We start from the raw sequence: 21788 nt of genomic DNA, 5'->3' as shown, positions 1-21788 counted from the left end.
GATCTGTCAAGATGATACTCAAAACAATAACTTTTCACTGAACGTGTGATAATAACAAAGCAATATAATGTCAAGTTCTGATTCAGACCACAAGAAAAATACACAAAGAATCAATTCGGTCTTCCTTCTCTCATGGGGACAGTGAGGAGAGTGACAGGTGATAGTGAGTCCGTCGATTTGACCCCCCGGATCAAATGTAACTCATGCATTACTGCAGGAAACTCGTGAGAAATACCAGGAGGTTAAGGGCAGGATGCTGGTTTTGCCAAGCTAACAGGCTAAATCTGCCCTCAACACGTGCCAACTTGCACTGATCCTTGTCTCAAACTGTCAGATGATTGGTGCGTTGACAAACAATTATAACAGATTTACAGGTCAGCTACTACTTCTGCCATATTTTGAGACATTTCTTTTTTTTCTGATTAAATCTTCAAGGAATATTCTCATGCAAGAGACCACAAACCCACGAGTTTTGTGTAGTCGGGGGTCCAGGCAGATTTTTGAATGATGGTAAAAATACATTGACTCCCTCTGAAACAAAAGGGAAGGAGAAATCAAGACAAGTGTAAAATGGGCTGCCGGACCAATTGCAACCATTTTACGTAATCAGACTAAGCCGGGATACTGTAGAGTGACAGAGTGATACAGCATAGAAGCAGACCATTGAGTCCATCAAGTCCATACTGACCCATGTACCTTAATCCTCCCATTGAGGAGCGATGCCTCAAAAAGGCAGCGTTCATCGTTCAGGATCTCCATCTCCCAGGCCATGCCTTGTTCTCACTGCTACCATCAGGAAAGAGGTACAGGAGCCTGAAGGCACACGCTCATTGTTTCAGGAACAGCTTCTTCCCTTTGCCATACGCTTCCTAAATGGACATTGAATCCATGAATATGACCTCAATACTTTTTCATTTCTATTTTCTGCACTACTTTTTAATTTAACTATTTAATTTATACTTAATGTAATTCAATTTTTTTCCTCATATTATGCATTGCATTGTACGGCTGCCACAAAGTTAACGAATTTCATGACATATGCCGGTGATATTAAACCTGATTCTGATTCTAATTCATTTTCCCCATATCCCATGCGCTACTCCCAGACTCTACAACCCATCAAAATGCACGGGCCATTTTACAGTGAACAATTAACCTACTGATCCATGTGCCTTGGCGAAGTGGGAGGAGATTGGAGCTGGGAGAACATGCAGCCTCCAAACAATCAGCGCCAAGAGGTCAAGATCTCACATTAGTCACTCTGAGTATCAGCAGCACTGTGTCACCCTCGCCTCGAAATATTACTGCATCGCTCCAGGAAAGATAGTTAGTACTCTAAAGATTAAGACCATACGACATAGGAGCAGAATTGGGCCATTTGGCCCATCAACTCTGATCATGTCCCCTTCAACCTCCATTTTCTTGCCTTCTTCCTGATGCTTTGACACCCTTCCTAATCAAGAATTATCAACCCCTGCTTTGAATATAATCAGTTGCTTGGCCTCCACAGCTGTCTGTGGCAATGAATTCCACAGATTCATCACCCTCCGACCAAAGATGTTCCTACTCCTGTTTGTTCTAAAGGGACTTCCTTGTACTCTGAGGCTGTGCCCCGCTGTAGGAAACGTCCTCTCCGTGTCCACTCTACCTAGAACAGCTGTAAGATGGAGTACGTTTAGACTATGCTGGACCTGGTCCACGTTGAGCACTTGTGCTGTTCTCATCCAGCTGTGCCATTTGATGGTGTTTCAGAAATCAAGTTTATTACATATATACGTAGTTTGTAGAAAATTCTTGGTTCCCTCTGCATTTCTTATTCCGTGCCACTGTTATGGTCCGGCTGCAGTTCACATAACCTGAGCAGCAAGGTTTATATAATGCAACAAAAGAACCGAGTTTTGTTTAAAATTAAATAAATAAAAGTAGCATCTGAATACGTTCAATACCTGTTGGTTCATGAAACTGATTTTGTGCTGCACATCGCTGCTGCTAAGTCAACCACAGACATGGATGAGCAGAGCGATCACACCCAGAAATGAATCTGGCAAGGGAACGATATCCTAGACGGAATCAAAGGAGGGTGGAGAATTTCCCCGAGGTGTGCAGAAACAGCACAAAGACCGAAGAAAGGGCTGATTGTAGTGCTAGGTCAGTCCAAGGAGAGTCAGGACAGCTTGGGAGGTGCAAACCTGAAAGGTCAAACTCCACACAAAACTAATGGATGATACATTCCTTGACAGGTACTGAGATAGCCAGAGTCATGGAAAACATTGCTTTTTTCTGGGTCAAGCTGATTTTTAACAGAATCAGAGATTTTTTTCTCTCTCTGTAGCTGTGTGAATGAATTTTTACTATCCCACTGATTTCAGATTGTGTCTCAGAGGAGCGGGTGAGTGGGAGGGGAGAGGTGCTGCAGGGTGGCCCTATTGTTCCATCTAATTCCATATTAGGTGACATGGCCAGAATCCTAAAGGTAAGGCACCCAACAGAGGCCAGCTTCTCAAGAAGTGATCAAAGGCAGAGCCAGGATTTGTAATCTGAGGCAATAAACTGGATAAGATACACAGGTATTTAGATTATAGGGTGTTTTGGAACTTCTGTAAACTTGGATAGTGGAGGTATACTATTGTTTCCAAGTTCCTCATAGACAAACAACTGATGAGAGGCTGGCACTGCTGGACTGGTCAGAGGATAGGCTGGTAGGTGGCCATTGCGCGAGAGGAATGGAAAAGGATGGACACAGCCCAGTCCATCACAGGCAAAGCCCTCCCCCCACCCCCACCATTGAACACATTTACATGGAGTGCTGCCACAGGGAAGTAGCATTGATTGTCAAAGACTCTCACCGTCCAGGCCATGCCCTCTTGTCACTATTACCATCGGGTAGGGGGCACAGAAGCTTTTGTTGACACACCACTGCATTCAGAAATAGTTATTACCCAACAACTACCAGGCTCCTGAACCATTGTTAATAACTTCAGTCATCACTATTTTGAACTTACTCTACAACCTGCAGAATCACTTCAGAACATAGAAATCTACAGCACATTACAGGCCCTTCAGCCCACAATGTTGTGCTGACCATGCAACCTACTCTTTCAGGACTCTTGACAACTCATATTCTCTGTTACTTTTCATTTCCACAGTTTGTCTTCTTTTGCACATTGGTTGTCACTCTTTGTTTATGCATAGATATTCGTAAATTCTATTGTATTTCTTTTTTCCCTGTAAATGCCTGCAAGAAAGTGAGACTCAAGGCAGTAGATATATATATGTACTTTGATAATAAATTTACTTTCAACTTTTGAAAGAGTGGAAAGAAGGCACCCTCACATTTTTGGTTCAGCTTCATATCAGCTGTGACCTGTAATCAACCTCATCAGGATTAGTTTTCAACCAGGAACAGATTAACGAGAAATTGAGAGAGAACAAGTATGATTTGTGGAGCGGACATGATGGGACAAATGCTTAATTCTGTTCCTATGTCTTATGGTCTCATGGAGCTAGGTCTTGTTCACATTTTGTACAGAAAAAGTAAATGCAAATTTATCTCTAAAACAATAGTGGACTTAATTCATAAGTTATGAAGTTTCAATTTGCTCTTGCATTTCATAGTTCCCAGTGAAGTTACTGACTAGCACTATAATGTAGTCCTACGAGTGACAGCCACTGTCCTTCATCACTTGTAAATGAGTATTCATTCTGTAAAAACCTAGTTAATAATTGGTAGCAGCCATTTCCTCCAGCTGAACTTTAGTATTTCCTCATCCTGAAGTCACATACTGTATCTAGTAGAAGTTTGAGGGATGAGGAGATTTACCTCTGTAATCAGTTGGGAAGGGCATCCTTTATAGTCATTTAAAAGTGTGGGAGAGATTCCTTTACTTGAACCCTGTGAGAGAACGGAGGAGTTGAGATGAATAGAGAGGACGCCTTGAAGAGGAAGCTTAATGAAGAAGATGGGAATGGAAGAACATCGAGGTAGGATGAGAGAAATAAAATAGGAAGAGGTTCACATAGAGTTCATACATCGGTTTACGAATATCGGCCCAAATTGGCTACTCCCATCTTGTAATTCCTTGGAATCCACAAGGAATCCTCAAAATTCGGGAATGATGTCTGGAAACCATTCCCTACGCAGGGGAGTGGAAATCTGGGAATTTACTGGCTAAGATGCAATGGAAGCTGAGATACGTTGGTCAGTTCCGATCTGAGACTGCCAAGGTCATTTACCGACATGAATAGAAATAAGATACATGATCCAATTCAATGCAGAGTCAGCTGAGGGGCGGAAAGGCCTTCTCCCATTACAGTGCTCCCGATTAACTTGTGTTTTCTCTGCCCCAGGTGACAGATGCTGAAGCTAATTTCAGTCTTCAGTTGGCAACTCAGTTCAGCTCATTCAAAGTGGCACAGATCAAAGCAGGCTGCATTGCTGAAGCTTATCTATAATCCTCTTCCATTCCTAAAGGTAAAATTGAATTAAATAGATGCAAATATATCTTAATTTCATTCCCTCAACCAATTTCCTTTCCCATCCTGGAAGCAGCTATTTAAAGAACAAAAATTTTATGACTCGATTAACACCAGTTCAGAAAAAAAAAATCTGGTTGATATCCACTCTCTTTCGAGCTGCAGAAAGCTGTAGACTCAATCAGCTCCATCATAGGCACTAGCCTCCCCAGCATCCAGGATACCTTCAAGGAGAGATGCCTCAAAAAGGCAGTGTGCATCATTAAAATCACCCAGGCCATGCTCTCTTCTTTTGCTACTATCAGGGAGGAGGTACAGTCGCCTGAAGGCACACACTCAACAATTCAGGAACATCCTCTCCACCTCTGCCGTCAGATTTCTGAATGGACATTGAACTCATGAACACTACCTCACTATTTTTTTGCACTACTTTTTTAATTTAACTTTTATACAGTGTATATATTTACTGTAATTCAGTTTTTTATTATTATGTATTGCAATGTTCCACTGCCGCTTCACAAATTTCACGACATATGCCGACGATATTAAATCTGGCTCTGATTCTAGTTCAAAAGCATCACAATGTTTTTTCTTTCTCCTTACATCCTGCACAGACGCCTATCTTAGAAAATCACCAAGACAATATCACTGGGTTTAGTAAGATCACACCCCACTGACAACCTTGTTTACTTCTCCATGGTGATACGTTGTTCCATGAGTTACTAACAGCATTGCTGCCAAGGAACACCGACTGAGGCTTAGAACCAGAAACAGGTTTTAAATATTAAAAAAAAAATTGAATCTCAACAAAATTGCAGTGTAAGGATGTGAATTAAAGGCACATTACTGTCTTTTTATACGCAGGATTTGCGACCAAAGCGATGCTGTGGCGAGTTTCTACTTTTTTTTGATGTAACTTTAATGGCAGAGCAGTTCTGTGCAAAACAAGTCTAAGTCGTTTGCTGTCTTGATGTTCGTTCATCCCACACATTCCGCACAGGGAAAGAAGTGAAAAGCTACCTGGGCAAAGGTGACGCCGTCAGGACAAGACATGGAAGGAAGTCACTGATAATTAGCTGCTGATGGTAAAGGTCAGAGCGTGCTTCCTTCAACATTGGCCTCTCGTAGCCTCAGTCACCTTCTCTAAAGCAAGGTATACACCAACTGGTGTGGAGTTTCCTTTAGTTTCCATTGAACATTTTTTTCTCAGTTCACATTTGATTACAAGCTGCCTTGATTCAAGGTTCAAGTCTATCCATCACATGTACGTTGACACGTACCGTGAGTTGCCTTAAAAAGAGTGTGTGCTGGGGGCAGCCTGCAAGTCAGTTGTCAAAGCCAGTTTCTCTTACCTCCATGTGGTTCTGGAACGGAGATGACCGTTGGTGAGCTGGTTATAGAGGAAGTGTTTTGCCAGCAATGTTGATTGTACTTTCCATCACTTTGCTAATGATTGAGAGCAGATTGGTTTGGATTTATCCTGCTCATTGTGAACAATTACACAGAAAAACTTTCCCAAAACACCATGCAGACACCAGTATTATAAATGTGCCAAAACAGGTTGCCCAGCAGTATAGATAGTTTTCAGAACCATAGCCAAGACATCTGCCTGATTCCCTCTCGCTGCTACCATTGGGAAGGAGGTACAGTTCAAAGTTCAAAATAAATTTATTATCAAAGTACATATATGTCACCCTATACAACACTGAGATTCATTTACTTGTGGACATACTCAATAAATCCATAAAATAATAACCATAACTGAATCAAAGAAAGACCACCCAACTAGGGTGTTCAACAAGAGTACAGACAACAAACACAGAATGCAAAAAGAAATAAATAATAATAATAAATAAATAAGCAATAAATATCAACAACATGAGATGAAGAATCCTTGAAAGTGGGAACAGTGGTTATGGGAACATTTCAATGATGGGGCAAGTGAAGTTCAGTGAAGTTTTCCCTTTTGGTTCAAGAGCTTGATGGTTGAAGGGTAGTAACTGCTACTGTGCCTGGTTGTATGAGTCTTGAGGCTCCTGTACCTTCTTCCTGATGGCAGCAGCAAGAAGAGAGCATGTCCTGGGTGGTGTGGGTCTGGATGCAACGCTCCTGCGACAGTGCCCCCGTGCAGTGTGCTCAATGGAGGAGAGGGCTTTACCCATGATGGACTGGGCCAGATCTACTACTTTTCATAAGGTTTTCTGTCCAAGGGCATTGGTGTTTCCGTATGAGGCCATGATGTAGCCAGTCAATATACTCTCCACTACACATCAATAGAAGTTCATCAAAGTTAATGCCACACCAAGTCTCCACAAACTCCTAAGGAAGTAGAGGTGCTGCCGTGCTTTCTTCATAATTGCACTTAAATGCTGGGCCCAGGACAGGTCCTCCAAAACAATAACAGCTAGAAATTTAAATTTGTTAACTCTCTCCACCTCTGATCCTCTGATGAGGACTGGCTCACGGATCTCTGGTTTCCTCCTCCTGAAGTCAATAATCAGCTCCTTGGTCTTGCTGACATTGAGTGGGATGTTGTTGTTATGACACCATTCAGCTAGTTCTTCAATCTCCCTCCTATATGCCAATTCATCGCCACCTTTGATTTGGCCTAAGACAGTGGTGTCACCGGCAGACTTGAATATGGTATTGGAGCTATGCTTAGTCACATCGTCATAAGTGTAACGCGAGTAGAGCAGCGGACTAAGCACACAGCTTTAGAATCTTTGGTCCCACACCACCAGATTCAGGAACGGATGTTACCCTTCAACCATCAGGCTTTTGAACCAGTTCAACACTGAATTGACTCCATAACCCATAGATTCATTTTCAAGGACTCTACAACTCATGTTCTCTGTATTATTTATTTACTTTTTTTCTAATTATTATCATTACTTGCTTATTTTTGTATTTGGACAGTTCGACTTCTTTTGCACGTTGGTTGTTTGTCAGTACTTTTGTGTAGTTTTTCATTGGTTCTATTGTATTTCGTTGGTCCACTGTGAATGTCTGCAAGAAAACGAATCTCAGGGTAGTATATAATAACATATCATACTTAGATAATAAATTTACCTCAAATATTGAACATCAGGATGCATAGACTTGTTTGTGTCCAGTGAACTCAAGCCTTTCTTAACATCACAGGGAAAGAATCGTCTTGCCAAAAAATAATTTGTTGCAGGAATTTTAGGAGAAAATAGAGATTTGCCATCCACTTGATGCTTAGGTCTGTTGATGGTCGAAATGCTCCAACTTTATTTTTAGTGTTGACATGATGGGTTGATGTTAATAATGAAGGCAGAAGTGCTTGGTGAGCCTTCTCTCCTTTTCAGTTGTCCACCACCATTTGCAAATGGGAATGGAAACACTGCAAAGTTTCAAGCTAATCTATTGGCGATGTTATCACTGAGCTCTTTGGGTTCTTTGTTTTCCATGCGAAGACGATGCTTCCGTGAGTAGGAGACTGTAGGATCCGAGGGCACAGCCTCAAAATAAAGGGATATCCTTTTAAAATCAAGATGACGAGGAATATTTTCAGGCAGAGGATGGTTAATCAGTGGAATTTGTTCGCACAAAAGGCTAAGGAGGTTAAGTCATTGTGCGTACTTAAGGCAAAGATAGGCTCTTGATTTGAGAATGGAGTTCAGATAAAAGTCAGCCATGATCGAGTGGGGTGGGTGACAGGCTGCACCAAATGGCCTGATTCTGCTCCTTTATCTTATGGTTGTATGTTTTTATTCATGCCGTTCAGTCTTCTACTTCATTCCGGTGTTGCTCCTGTATCTCCCTTTAACATACTGCAGTGGTCATTCCCATGACAGCCATTGTGGAAGAATGCCTTAATAGCAAGCGGATTGGTAAATGAGTTATCTTGGTAATCTTCAACACTGACTACAAACATTGACAAAGATATGACCCTATGTTTTCCACTTAACACTCAATGTTTTCAATTGACTGTAGATTCAGTGGTCATCCTTTTGCAATTACTGAGACTCAGTCCTTCAGAATTCACCCATTCATTATACCAACAAGCCATGTTGGTGAAGTCCATTTACATTCCGTTCTAGGGTACGTGTGGTGCTATTTTCACTGTTTCATCCAAATGGTGTTTAAGCTGAAGACCAAGGTAAGACATTGAGTGTCAAGTGGATGTCATAAGATTAATGCCAATGTTTGACCTGATGTCCTGACTGTAGTCAATGTTGAAGTCGCTCCCTTACTCGACCACGACCCTAAGTGGGTCCATTCTGCTGGTGAGATAAGGAATGGAGAAGGTGGATCTAAGACATTAGTTGAACAGTATGATCAGAATAAGAATCAGGTTTATTATCACTGACAAATAATAATGAGTTTTTTGTTTTGTGGCAACAGTAAAGTGCAATACAACAAAAAAAAAATAACTGTAAGTTACGATAAGAATAGAGGGGAAGAAGCTGCACCTAAAACACTGAATGAGCATCCTCAGACTCCGGTACCTCCTCCCTGATAGTAGAGGGTATGTCCTGGATCAGGCAACTATGACCATGTCAGGCTCTAACTTGACTAGGTAACAGTAAGTGACCTGTTTATTAGATGAACTCTGGTAGAGGATAGATGGGGAATCCACAATATCAGGCCATCATTAAAATGTAAAATAATCTGATTCGAGCAAACCTCCAAGGAAACCTACAAGCTGACAGAGAAAATTATGGAAATGTTGAATGTAATATGTAGGTAGCCATAAATAGAGTCAACTGAGGGATATAAAAAGTTGGATGATACCATATGGAAAGCAAGGATATCAAAGGGTATACAAATGAATCAAAATTAAATAGAGAGTTAGAGTGTATAAAAACTACTGATGAGCTTAGCTGCTGTGAAAATCCTCAGTATCTAGAGGAAGCCTCTCCACCTGGAAAACAAACCATCTGTTTCCCTTCATAGATGCTGCCTGGCCCTCTGAGTTCCTCCAGTGCTTTGCATTTTTCTGAATCTCCCTAATCCTGTAAAGGAGAAGCCTGTCCTCATGTTTCTGTGAACGCACACTTTCATCTAATACCCCTCAGGTAAGTAGAATTACTTTATGCTTAACTTGTGAAATCACTTTTTTATCTCTGGAGTTATCTGTCAGTAATGGGAGATATTTTCTACCAGGCATTGCCCTGCCCTTCTGAGACTTTGAGTGAATGATGAGAAGGGTGCTCTACCAGACACTGCCCTGACTTTCTGAGACTCCCTTTCATCATAAAGTCAATCACTGGGAGAGGGATTGCACAAAGTTAGATTCCTTCCGAGTATGCTTCTGACACCTGGATAAACTCAGAGCACTGATGAGATACCATCAATACCACCTCAGGAAAATCTTCCAAATCCACTGCAGGAGAAAGCAAGTAAAAGCCATCACCCCAGTTTTGCTATAATTACACTCACTCAGCTCCATTTGCCCAGCCACATTGATCATATCTCTGATGCCACACTCTCAAAATGCCTACTCTAATTTGGGTTCTGCTAAGGGAAGATTTCCAAGTGGAAGGTGGAAAAATTCAAGGATATTCTCAAAGCCAGCTTGAAGAAATGTATCATCGTTGGGCCATGTCTGCTCAATGGGGAGAAGGAGCAGTTGAAATGGAAAAGGGAATCTCAAGCCCTTGTTGTGAGAGCATATAGAAGCCCAGCATAAATGGCAGAAAAGAGCACCCTCCAACCACCCTCCCACCAGTTACTACCACCTTCATAGAAGAGTTTGTGGTTCTGTGATTGGACCCTTTAGCCTCCTCAGAACACATGGAACCATGGTGAGTGCAAGTCATCCTCAATGCTGATGGATGACCTCACAAGAAAGAGATCAAAGGATATCAAAGGTTCATCCAATGCCCCTGCTCAAATTAAGCCCACACAAACAATTCCCAGTGGACTTTCTCCTTCATAGCTTGATGGCTTGGAAGTGTTATAGCCAAATACAGTAGCTCAGACAATCAATAAGATCAGACTAAGGTGTAAATCTGGCATCTTTCCAGTCTGCAGTGTTCAGTAATGTATTGAACCCTTGATGAATTGCACCCTGTTCAGCCTACCACGAAACAAATCCCCTGTAAGGTTCAGCCTCCAAAAAACTTGGAGACGGTACTAAAGATCTACAAGCCCCCAATCCAGACCTTGTCTGGAACCAATTATATTTTCCATTATGGAATTATTTGGCCCCAGGGCACTAGTTGGTTATTCCACAAAGGCTTTCACCCTGCTGGTTAGCTGACCTGTTGCACTCTTCAACCAAGGCCTCGCGTTCCTCTTTACTTGGGTTCTTCTGCCTCTCGTAGGCCTGAAACAATATTTGCTGTGAAGCAGGGCCCCACTTGAACCTGTTTCTTCTCATCTTCTTATTGGTTGGCTCTTCAGCTGGTTCTTCCCTCGATGTTCCCTGGGCTGAGTTGTTGAACTCTGCGAAGAGAAACAGCTGCTGTCTGTTTCCTGCCACATTTGGTCCTGTCTTCTGTGTAGGTTGGCTGAATTCTGGAAGGAGAAAGGGCAGATAAACTTGGCTAGTTGTTAAGTTGTATGAATCAAAAGATCAAAAAAAGGATGTAAACATCATATTTTCTACATTCCAGAGTTTTAACGGCAGATTAAAATTCAATGATAAACCCATTCATCAACCATTTAAGAGAAGATAAATAATCACAATCATCATTTCGCTCCATTTTCCATTTACTTTTCTCACATTGGATGATTAATAATAGAAACACAATCTACCACCCACCTTCTTTCTCCAACAGCACTAATTAGGCCTAACCTTCTAACAGAACGTTCAATATTTGGAATGTTCAGGACAGTAATCATGGACTTGGACCCTGTACTGTTAGAAAATAGTCCCATGCAATGCCACGCAGCTGTGATTTGAAATCAGCAAGAAAACTTTGAAAGCCACTGCAAAGTATTTTATGCAAGGGCAATGTACTTATGGAAGAGATTTTGAAAGTGTGATCGGCCAATGCAATTATCATAAAATTGTATCAAAAATAATAAACAACTCACTCTGTGTCAAAGGAAAAGAAAATCAGGTCAGAAGTAATGTAGGATGTCAGCTCTCCATTGATGTCTTGTACTCAGGATAATGGCTAATCTACCATCATTACAGTTCAAAAACCAGCATTACAATTGTCTGCTCAGTTGAGTTTATAAACTGTGAAGTACTGAGCCTATTGTATGCTCATTGTATCATGCAGGTATCACTGCCAACTTGCACAAAAATGCTTTACATTTTTTTTGACTATCAGGATTTATTGCCCTTTTTTAAGCTAATGGCTGCCTTTGAAATTCAATTCTGTATCTTGTGTTGAAGATCTCCCAGACTTCAGGACAGTTTGTGAAAGTTACAAGAATGATTTTTTTTCGTAGAGGGAACAGCCATAAATGACCAGATTTTACAGCAGAGATTGATTTGATAGGTTCGCTCCACATAATTCAACCTGAATACAGTTCTTTGCTATAAATGCAGAGGACCTCACCGTGATTTACATTTTTTTTATTGTTTTATTTCCTCAGAGACACATCATGGAAACAGGCCATACCAGCCCAATGAGCCTGTGCCACCCAATTACACACATCTGATCCACACCTCTTCGGAACCTAGGAGCAACCCGGAGAAAATCCACGTAGTTGTGGAGAGAACATACAAACTCCTCACAGACAACAGAGGGAATCGAACCCTGGTCACTGGCGCTGTGACAGCTAACCGTTAAGCAAACCGTGCCATTTGTTGGAGCATATCCGACAGAGCAGAGATTGACACTGCTTGCATGTCCAAGGAATCTGAAGGTCTGCTTTTGGGTTGGTTCAGGTTCCTGTCACAATGGATTCCAGTCAATTGGGCCATCGGTTAATCGTGTAGCCGCTTATTTGGAACGCTTGAAGAACGAAGACTCATCAAGAAAATAACCTGGATTTCCATTGTTTACCTGAGACACTATGCCACTTAACTGAAGCAGGAGACTGTTACCGAACAGTTTCTAACTAGTATCAGACATGTGCACTTGTGTGGCCATTACCACTACACCGTGCTTAGAACAAATAGTTTTTAACTAATGTCAGTTGCTTGTGTTTATGTTCAAAAAGCAGTGATGAGAAATAAGCAGTAAGACAATTCTGAACTGTTTTGCTCACTGCATTTTCAAGCACTCAGGCTTGGAGATGCCAGAAACTGCCAGGAGAGCTACAAAGAATTTGAAGGTATCAACGATACCTTGAATGTTACAATGAAAATGAAGATTTGGAGGATGCAATTATCAAAAGCATTTTATGAAGGCAGTCCATTATCTGCAGTAGGCGTCTGCGCTGATTTTGATCAGTTACAGTTAATCAAAGGACCAGGGCAGCATATACTGGATGAATTCTTTCATTGAGAGAGAACTATTAGAAACTAATACACAGTTTTATAGTAGTGTAGTAGTATTGATAATGTTCTAATTTGTTTTGTACTTCATTTAAACACATTATTTCATTACTCAGTTTGTCTTTTTTATAACTTTTTAACTATTTCCATGAAACCAGCTAATTGGGATAACCGCTTTTCTTTTCTGTTTCAATCTTTTTATTAATTTCAGCATCATAAACATTACAGAAAATAGATACAGAGCAATTGGGATTACATTATTGATAAGTAGTTTATACAAGTATAAACTCAATTGACACATAATTAATGAGCCTCCCAAAATCTCAAAAAGTACAAATATAATATAGGAAAATATAAAGTGAAAATATAAAAATACCATAAAAAATATATACCCCAAAAGAAAAAAAATCTAAACAAACTAAAAGAAAACTAAACTAAAAAAAAGAAAAAGAATGGGCTATTATGATACACTAGATAAGACCATTAGTGTCGTTAACTCGGCTCCTCTGGACAACCGCTTAATTGGGCCAAAATGTACTGAATTAACTTCAAATAGGTGATGGTGGAGAAGCACTGGAGGTGGAGTGATCCTCCTTCCATCAGGACAGAATTCTCACCATACATAATCAAGTGAGATTGTTCCCAGAGAAATTAATAACAGAACACTGAAATAAAAGCAGGGAAAGCCCATCCAGCTCTCTGAAGTTAAGATGATTCTTCTGGGTAGCTGGGTAGCAATGATGCTCCAAGGGACCTGGAAGTGCTTGTTCACAAGTCACTGAAGTCCAACGTTAGATGTAGCAAGTGATTAGGAGGGAACATGATATATTAACCTTTATTAGGAAAGAATTTGACCCAGGAAAAAGGAAGTCTGACTGCTATTGCATCACACTTCTTGGTGCATTGAGTACAGTTTTGGTCTCCGTGCCCACAAAAGGACATAGATGCCCTAGAAGAAACTGATTCACTCCAGAGATGGTAGGTTAAGCATATGAGGAGAAAATGGGTCCCTGGAATAATATTTTCTCCTTAACTGAGGCTTACCTGCCATATTAGGTTATCTGGTCTCACCCTTTCAGAGATTCTACCCATTCTCCTCTCACACCTTTGCCACTACCTAAAATTAACTTCTCATTTTTTTCCTCTTTTTCCCAGTTCTGATGAAGGGTTCCAGAGCTGAAACGATAAACATTAACTGTTTCCCTTCCCACAAACTTACTGAGTGTTTTCAGCACTTTTGGTTCCTACCAATTTAAAGGTAGAAAGCACAAGCACATTATTTTAAAAGGGTAAGGAAGAAGAAGCTAGAATTATTGACCTGTAGCCTAATATCCATAGTAGAGAAAATACTGTAAATTAGTGACAGGATGGCAAAGAATCAATATGGAGTTAAGAAAGGCATCTTTCTTTAACAACCCTGTTAGAATTTTTTGAAGTGCAACTAGCCATAATAGATAAGGGCAATGCAACTGATAACACAAACAAGAGACAAATAAGTCCTGCTGAAGGGTCTTGGCCCACAATGGCGACTGTACTCTTTTCCATAGATGCTGCCTGGCCTGCTGAGTCCCTCCAGCATTTTGTGTGTGGTGATATGGTGTATCTGAACAACTTTAATCAGATACCTCTGGGGAGATTATTAAACACAATTGTGGTGTACAATGTACTGGCATGGATTGGCATTTGGCATTGCCAGAAGACAGAAAGCAGGAATAAAAAGATCATTTTCGGGTTGGGAGCCTTTGCCAAGTGGGTTCAGCAAGGGTCAGCGCTGGGATCTTGGGAATCAAGTAGAATACAATATACTTTTGTTTGCTGATGTTACAGAGCTGGATAGCGGTGAAGCTTGTGTGGGGGATACACAGAGGAGTTATAGACTGGTGAAAAGACTGGACAAGAACTTGCCAGATTGAAAATAATGTGGAATTGATTCATTTTGGTAGGAAAATAGGAAAGGCAAACGATCTTTAAATGGGGAAAGAATGATCAGTGTTGGTGTTAGGAGAACCAGGATATTTTTGTACATGGATCACTAAACGTTAATGTGCTGGTTCAACAAGCAATGAAGAAGGCAAACAATATGCTGGCCTTTGTTTCAAGTAGATTTAATACCACAACTGCCCCGATTACATAGGGCCCTGGTGAGACAGCACATGTATTGGTCTGGTACTCCTATCTAAGGAAACATATACCTATTATAAGAAGAAGGCAGCAAGGTTAGAGGGTAGGAATTCTGTGGTGTGTAACTCACCTCCTGACTCCCCAAAGCCTGTCCACCAACTACAAGACTCACATCAGGAGTGTAATGGAATACTGGGCACTCGCCTGGATGAGTGCAGCTCCATCAATACTCAAGAAGCTTGACACCATCCAGTACAAGGCAGCCCACTTGATTGGTACCCCTTCCACAAGCATCCAATCCCTCCACCATTGACAAACAGTTGCAGCAGTGTGTACTATCTACAAGATGCACTGCAACAACACACCAAAGTTCCTAAAGGCAGCACCTTCCAGACCCACAACCACTATCATCTAGAAGAACAAAAACAGCAGATACCTAGGAACACCACCACTTGGAAATCCCCCTCCAAGTCACTCACCATCCTGACTTGGAAACATATCCCCGTTCCTTCATCGTCGCTGAGTCAAAATCATGGAATTCCCGCCCTAACAGCACTGTGGGTGTACCTACACCTCAGGGACTGCAGCAGTTCAAGAAGGCATTACCTTCTCAAGGGCAACTAGGGATGGGCAATAAGTTCTGGCTTAGCTGGCGACGCCCACATCCTATAAATGAATAAATTTTTTAAAAAGTTTCACTGGGCTTGCATGTTTATCATTTGAGGAAAGATTGAGCTGATCAGTCCTATAGCCTCTTGAATTTAGATGAATGCCAAAAGATTTGATTTTACACATTCAAAATTCTTACAGTGTTTGACATTGTAAATGACGACGCTTTCCCTGGAAGGGGCATCTAGAACGAAGATTCTTAGACTCAAAATAAAGATTTGGCCATTCAGGATAAAGAAGAAATTCCTTCACCCAGAAGATGATGAACGTTGAGACTGCTCCACTCAAAAAAGCTGTGGAGGCTCAGTTGCTGAGTATATTCAGATTAGAACTCATTACATTTGTAGATGTTAGAGGAATCAAGAGACAGTGTTAGTGCAGGAAACAAGTTCAGAAGACTGAGCAGGAGTCAGGGTTCCAATAGCCTCCTCTAGTGTTCTTAAATTCTGCCAGTCACAAAATTCAACCCAGCACTTCCTGTCACGAGGAATGCCAACCATCCTGATACAATATCCAGACTAGTGTACACAGGATGAAGTTATGCCATGGTCTTTCTGCAGAAATGCTGGAGAACCTGGCCAGTGTTGTCCCATTTCACAGCACTTCTGGGGCAGCAAGGTCTTTACTTTGCAGAGTGAACCAGTGAAGTAGAATTCTACCTGATTCTTTGGGCACCCCCCTCACTGCACTAACCCTATTACCGCACTTCCACCCCACCCCACAATGCACAGCCATTCCCAAATCTAACTCCTCATCATCAAATACTGTACTACAATTCCCTGTCCCATCATCAGCCCCTCATTGATTACTCCCTCATATTCCTTCTCTCTCCACCTCCCAACCTTGTGCCATCGAGCTCCTCGATCTCTCCATCCCCACACTCACTAATAGTGCCCACCCACTTCTAATTCCTACCGCTGACATTTACATAACCAACCTATGAGAGTAGTACAGGGTCTCAGACAAATTCTGGCCTGGAAACTTTAGTGCAGTCAGCTGAAAGATCAGGGCTCGATTCCCACTTCAGTCTGTCACGGGTTTGTACATTCTCCTTTTGACCCTGTGGGTTTCCTCTGGGTGCTCTAGTTTCCTCCCACATTCGAATGTGGGTTAGGTTTAGTGAGTTGTGGGCACGTTATGCATGGCAACTCTTGCGGGCTACCTGGCACAATCTTCATTGATTTGATTTGATGAAAACGACATATTTCACCGTATGTTTTGACGTACAAGTGACAAATAAATCTCATCTTTAAATTGCCCCTGTGTCACATTTGGTGTTAAAGCTGCCAGGTAGGTCTCCACAACTCTGTCATGGGAAGGGTGAGAACTCAGCTGTTTGGTTCGCAGTATTGTCCCTGTGACACTGCTTCTGCTCACCATTACCAACTGACATGTTGCAAGTTCTCTCAGCTGCCACCATTCAGCCCAGCATGTGCAATCCCTGCAGCCAACTCGAGAAAGCTCACGTTACCACAAAGCAACACTCATCCACCTACTGAATGAATGGATCTAGAAGTAATGTTGGGAGGAGGGACAGGACAGAGTGTTCAAAGGGGCTAGAGAAATCTCATAAGACTCATGAAGGAAAGTGACTGTAGAAGGCATGTTCTTTTGTGTGTAGGGAACCAACCACACTCTCCAGGGCTACAAAGGGGAGCAGGTAAAATATCGCTAAACTAGGATGCGTTGTTCTTTCTGCGATTTCATGTATGTTCAACCTGTGATCCTGACTGGATAGGAGAGACGTATGGTGTGCCTCCTTCTCAGCAAAACAGCAGCGTCACAGGAATTCAGTCAGCCAGCAGAGTATGTGAATAGTTTGCTCACCAACTTGTAAACATATTGGATACTCCCAATGTACTCGTGAACATTTTACAGTGGTCATGGTAGCAAGTTGCCAGGGAGACCACTGGAAAAGCATAAGCACAAACTAAGAACGTCTGCATTTTGGAGTAAACTGCAACGAATCTTGTCCCTGCTCTGGCCTTTCCTGTGGGCCAAAGGGAAAGCAGGCAGGGGTGCCTCTCCTTGAGTATGGAGCATGGGTGAGGCATTGTGCATCAACCTGTGAGATGCAGGAGAGATCAGCAGCAGCCTGAGGTCAAAAACGGCTGAGAGAGACCATGTTCCTGACCTCCTTGAGAATTGAGATGGGGCAGGAATGGAAGATTTGCAGTTACAAATCTCAGAGAGGACTTTTAAAATGCATAGTGTCTGGGGAAATAAGGTTAATTATAGTTGCTTGTTCTGTGGGTAAACAAGAATTCAAGCCAGTGAGGCTGATTACCTTTTCGCTAATTAATTTTAGGTAATACACTACTTTGAACATTATTTGAGGGAGCTTCACGACAGAAGCAGCAAGTCAGGATGAACAAAAATCCCACCAGAGAATAATGAGGCATGCTTCTCAACAGGCAGCAAAACACTCAGAAATGTGCTGAAAATGGCCTTACTCTGGGATTAAAAATGCAAACATGAGGAAACCTGCAGATGCTGGAATTTTAAGCAACACACATAAAAATTGCTGGTGAACACAGCAGGCCAGGCAGCATCTCTAGGAAGAGGTGCAGTCGATGTTTCGGGCCGAGACCCTGATGAAGGGTTTCGGCCCGAAACGTCGACTGTACCTCTTCCTATAGATGCTGCCTGGCATGCTACGTTCACGGCAATTTTTATGTGTGTTACTCTGGGTTTAGATCATTTTAACAGCATTATGGCATTATGCCCTTTATCTTATATCTGACTGTATATCTAGAGCTACATGAGCAAATTTCTAGATCCTTTCCTTTGCACTTACATGTCTCCCACTACAATTCATTAAGTGTTCCACAGCTACGGTCTACAAACATGTATCAGGCCCGCAATAAAGAAAATGAGGCACTAATATTTTCTCCACTGTTAGCACAACTTACATGGCATTTCATAGGGTCATAGTCATACATCATGGTCCTTTAAACCAACATGTCCTTGCCAACCAAGGTGCCTATCTGATCAAATCCCATTTGCTTGCGTTTAGCTCATATCTTCCAAATCTTCCCAATCCATGCATCTTGCCAAATGTCCTTTAAATATTTTAATTGTAGCTGCCTCTACCACTTCCACTGGCAACACATTCCATATACCCAATACCCTCAATGTGAAAAACCAGTTTCTAAGGCCCCTTTTAAATGTTTCCCCTCTCAATTTAAACCTACATCTCTAGCTTTAGATCTCACTACTGTAGGAAAAAGACTGACCATCCATCTTAATCCTTGCCTCTTCTGATTTTATGAACCTTTATAAAGGTCACCTCCTCAGCCTCCTTCTCTCCAGGAAAAACAATCCCCTTATAACTCAAGTTCTGCAAGATTGTAGTGTATTTTATCTACACCCTCTCTAGCTGCATCACATCCTTCCCTACAGTTTGGCAACTAGAACCACACAACTCCAGACGCAGTCTCACCAACATCTTGTACAGTTGCAACATCAACGTTGTTGCGTTTAGATTCATCACAGTTGTCTTCAATTGATCTAACTGCAAGTTCAGTTTTGCTCAAGTAATAAATTGTTCAAAAGTTGAACTCTAAATATTTTTGCTATGTTCCATGTTCCCTGACTTGTGCTTATGTGAGCTGCTCTCAAACTTTGAGTTTTGCTATAGGCATTGCTTTAGGCACCCCCAGGTGCATCACTTGGATTTTGCTGTAGCTATAACTATTTCCTGGCAGGCATAAATTTCTATTAATAGAGTCCTCTCAATATAATCAAGACTAACAAGAAAGAGAGAAACCAGGGAAGCATTGGCTTATGTTTCATTGTTGTTGGGAATCATAACCAACATCAGACATCCCACCTCTCCCGGAAGTACCGGGAGTATCTCACATATTAATAGTGGCTCCCTGATGTCTGCATATTATATACAATATCCCGCAAATCAATTTTTTTTGAGAGCGAGAGAGCACGAGAGTGACTACGAGAGAGAGAGAAAGAGCGCGCGCTATGGCAGTGTTCCAAAAAAAGAAAATATAAAACGTACCTCAGCCCAGACTACCCTAAAGTGTAGCCCTGCCTAATAGGGGTCAAAAATAATGACAGTGTTGCTCGCTGCACTGTTTGCAACAGTGACTTTTCTATTGCCCATGGTGGGTTAAGACTGTGAAAGACATGTTGAGGTGAGTTTAACAGGTGTCATTCGTTCATTAACATAGCTAATATTATTTAAACTAGCTGGCTAGCTGCTAAGGAGCTACTCTATTGCAGACATCACACCACTTCCGGAAGTTCCAGGAGTCTCCCGCAAACTGATGGTGCTACCTCCCTGAAATGAGTTTTTGCAGGGTGGGATGTCTGCAACATGCATGGTACTGATTGTGATACGTTAGATTCAGTCTATTGTATCACTATATCCAGATTGAGAGGTCACAAAACTAATCACCACTTCTAGAAGGAATAATCGAGGTAAATGATGAGAAATAGAGCACATATGAGGAATAACACACACAAAATGCTGGGGAAACACAGCAGGTCAGGCAGCATCAATAGAAATGAAAACAGTTGACGTTTTGGACCGAGACTCTTCATCAGGGCTGGGAAGTACAAGTTTTAATGCAATAGACTATCTCAAAGATGAAGTATTCCAAAGGCAAGATAACACAACCATGGCTAACAAGAGAAGTCAAAGTAAGATAACACAACCATGGCTAACAAGAGAAGTCAAAACCAACATAATAAAATGACAGAGAAGGCATATAATAGAGCAGAAATTAGTGGGAAGTTAGGGGATTAGGAAGCTTTTAAATAGAAGGCAAGCAAAGAAGTCTTTAAGAAGGTTAGGATGGAATACGAAAGTAAGCTAGCCAATAATATTAAAGAGGATAGCAAAAGTTTATTCAGATACATAAAGTGTAAAAGAGAGACGAGAGTGGATATCGGACCACTGGAAAACAATGCTGGAGGGGTAGTAATAGGGTATTAGGAAATGGCAGACAAACTGAATGAGTATTTTGCATCAGTCTTCACTGTGGAAGACACTAGCAGTATGGTAAAAGTTCCAGGTGTCAGGAGTTATGAACTGTATGAAGTTACCATTACTAGAGAGAAGGCTCTTGGGGAAACTGAAAGATCTGTAGGTCGATATGTCATCTGAACCGGATGGTGTACACCCAGGGTTCTGAAACAGGTGTCTGAAGAGATTGTGGAGGCATTAGTAATAATCTTTCAAGAATCACTAGATTCTGGAGTGGTTCCAGAAGACTAGAAAATTGCAAATGTCAGTCCACTGTTCAAGAACAGAGAGAGGCAGAAGAAAGGAAACTGTAAGCCAGGTAGTCTGACCTCAGTGTTGGGAAGATGTTGGAGTCAATCGTTAAGGATGTGGTTTTGGGGTTCTTGAAGGCACATGATAAAATAAGGGGTAGTCAGCATGGCTTTCTCAAGGGAAAATCGTGCCTGACAAACCTGTTGGAATTCTTCAAAGAAAAAGCAAACAGGATAAACAAAGGAGAATTGGTTGATGTCGTGTACTTGGATTTTCAGAAAGCCTTTGACAAAGTGCTACACATGAGGCTGCTTAACAAGCTATAAGTCCATGGTATTATAAGGAAGATTATAGCATGGATAAAGTAGTGGCTGATTGGCAGGAAGCAGGGTGGGAATAAAGAGAGCCTTTTCTCATTGGCTGCCGGTGACTACTGGTGTTCCTCAGGGGTCTGTGTTGGGACCGATTCTTTTTACATTATATGATAATGATTTTTATGATGGAATTGATTACTTTGTTGCAAATTTTACAGACGATACGAAGATAAATGAAAGGGCAGGTGGTTTTGAGGAAGTAGAGAGGCTACAGAAGGACTTCGATAGACTAGGAGAATGGCCAAAGACGTGGCAGATAGAATACAGTGTGAAGAAATGTATGGTCATGCACGTAAGTAGAAGAAATGAAAGGGTTGACTTTTCTAAATGGAGAGAAAATACAAAATTCAGAAGTACACAGGGATTTGGGAGTCCTTGAACAGGATTTCCTTAAGGTTAACTTGCAGGTTGAGTCTGTGATGAGGAAGGCAAATACAACATTAACATTCATTTCAAGAGGACTAGAATATAAAAGCAAGGATGTAATGTTGAGATTTTATAAAGCACTGGTGAGGCCTCACTTGGAGTATTGTGAGCAGTTTTGGGCCCC

The 21788-nt window shown here is 41.5% G+C and overlaps 1 protein-coding gene across 2 annotated transcripts in view; it reads right to left on the bottom strand.

Annotated features, from left to right (window-relative positions):
- The window catches only part of LOC140190675 (hepatocyte nuclear factor 1-alpha-like), a 222847-nt gene that overhangs the window by 166545 nt on the left and 34514 nt on the right, over positions 1 to 21788 (bottom strand). For both annotated transcript variants that reach the window (XM_072247446.1, XM_072247447.1), the window contains exon 3: positions 10704 to 10959. In XM_072247446.1, the coding sequence (XP_072103547.1) occupies positions 10704 to 10959 (256 nt within the window). The remainder of the gene's footprint in view (positions 1 to 10703; positions 10960 to 21788) is intronic.

Source organism: Mobula birostris, chromosome 31 (assembly GCF_030028105.1).
Source record: "Mobula birostris isolate sMobBir1 chromosome 31, sMobBir1.hap1, whole genome shotgun sequence".
Taxonomy (NCBI): domain Eukaryota; kingdom Metazoa; phylum Chordata; class Chondrichthyes; order Myliobatiformes; family Myliobatidae; genus Mobula; species Mobula birostris.
This window is presented reverse-complemented; position numbering and strand designations above follow the sequence as displayed.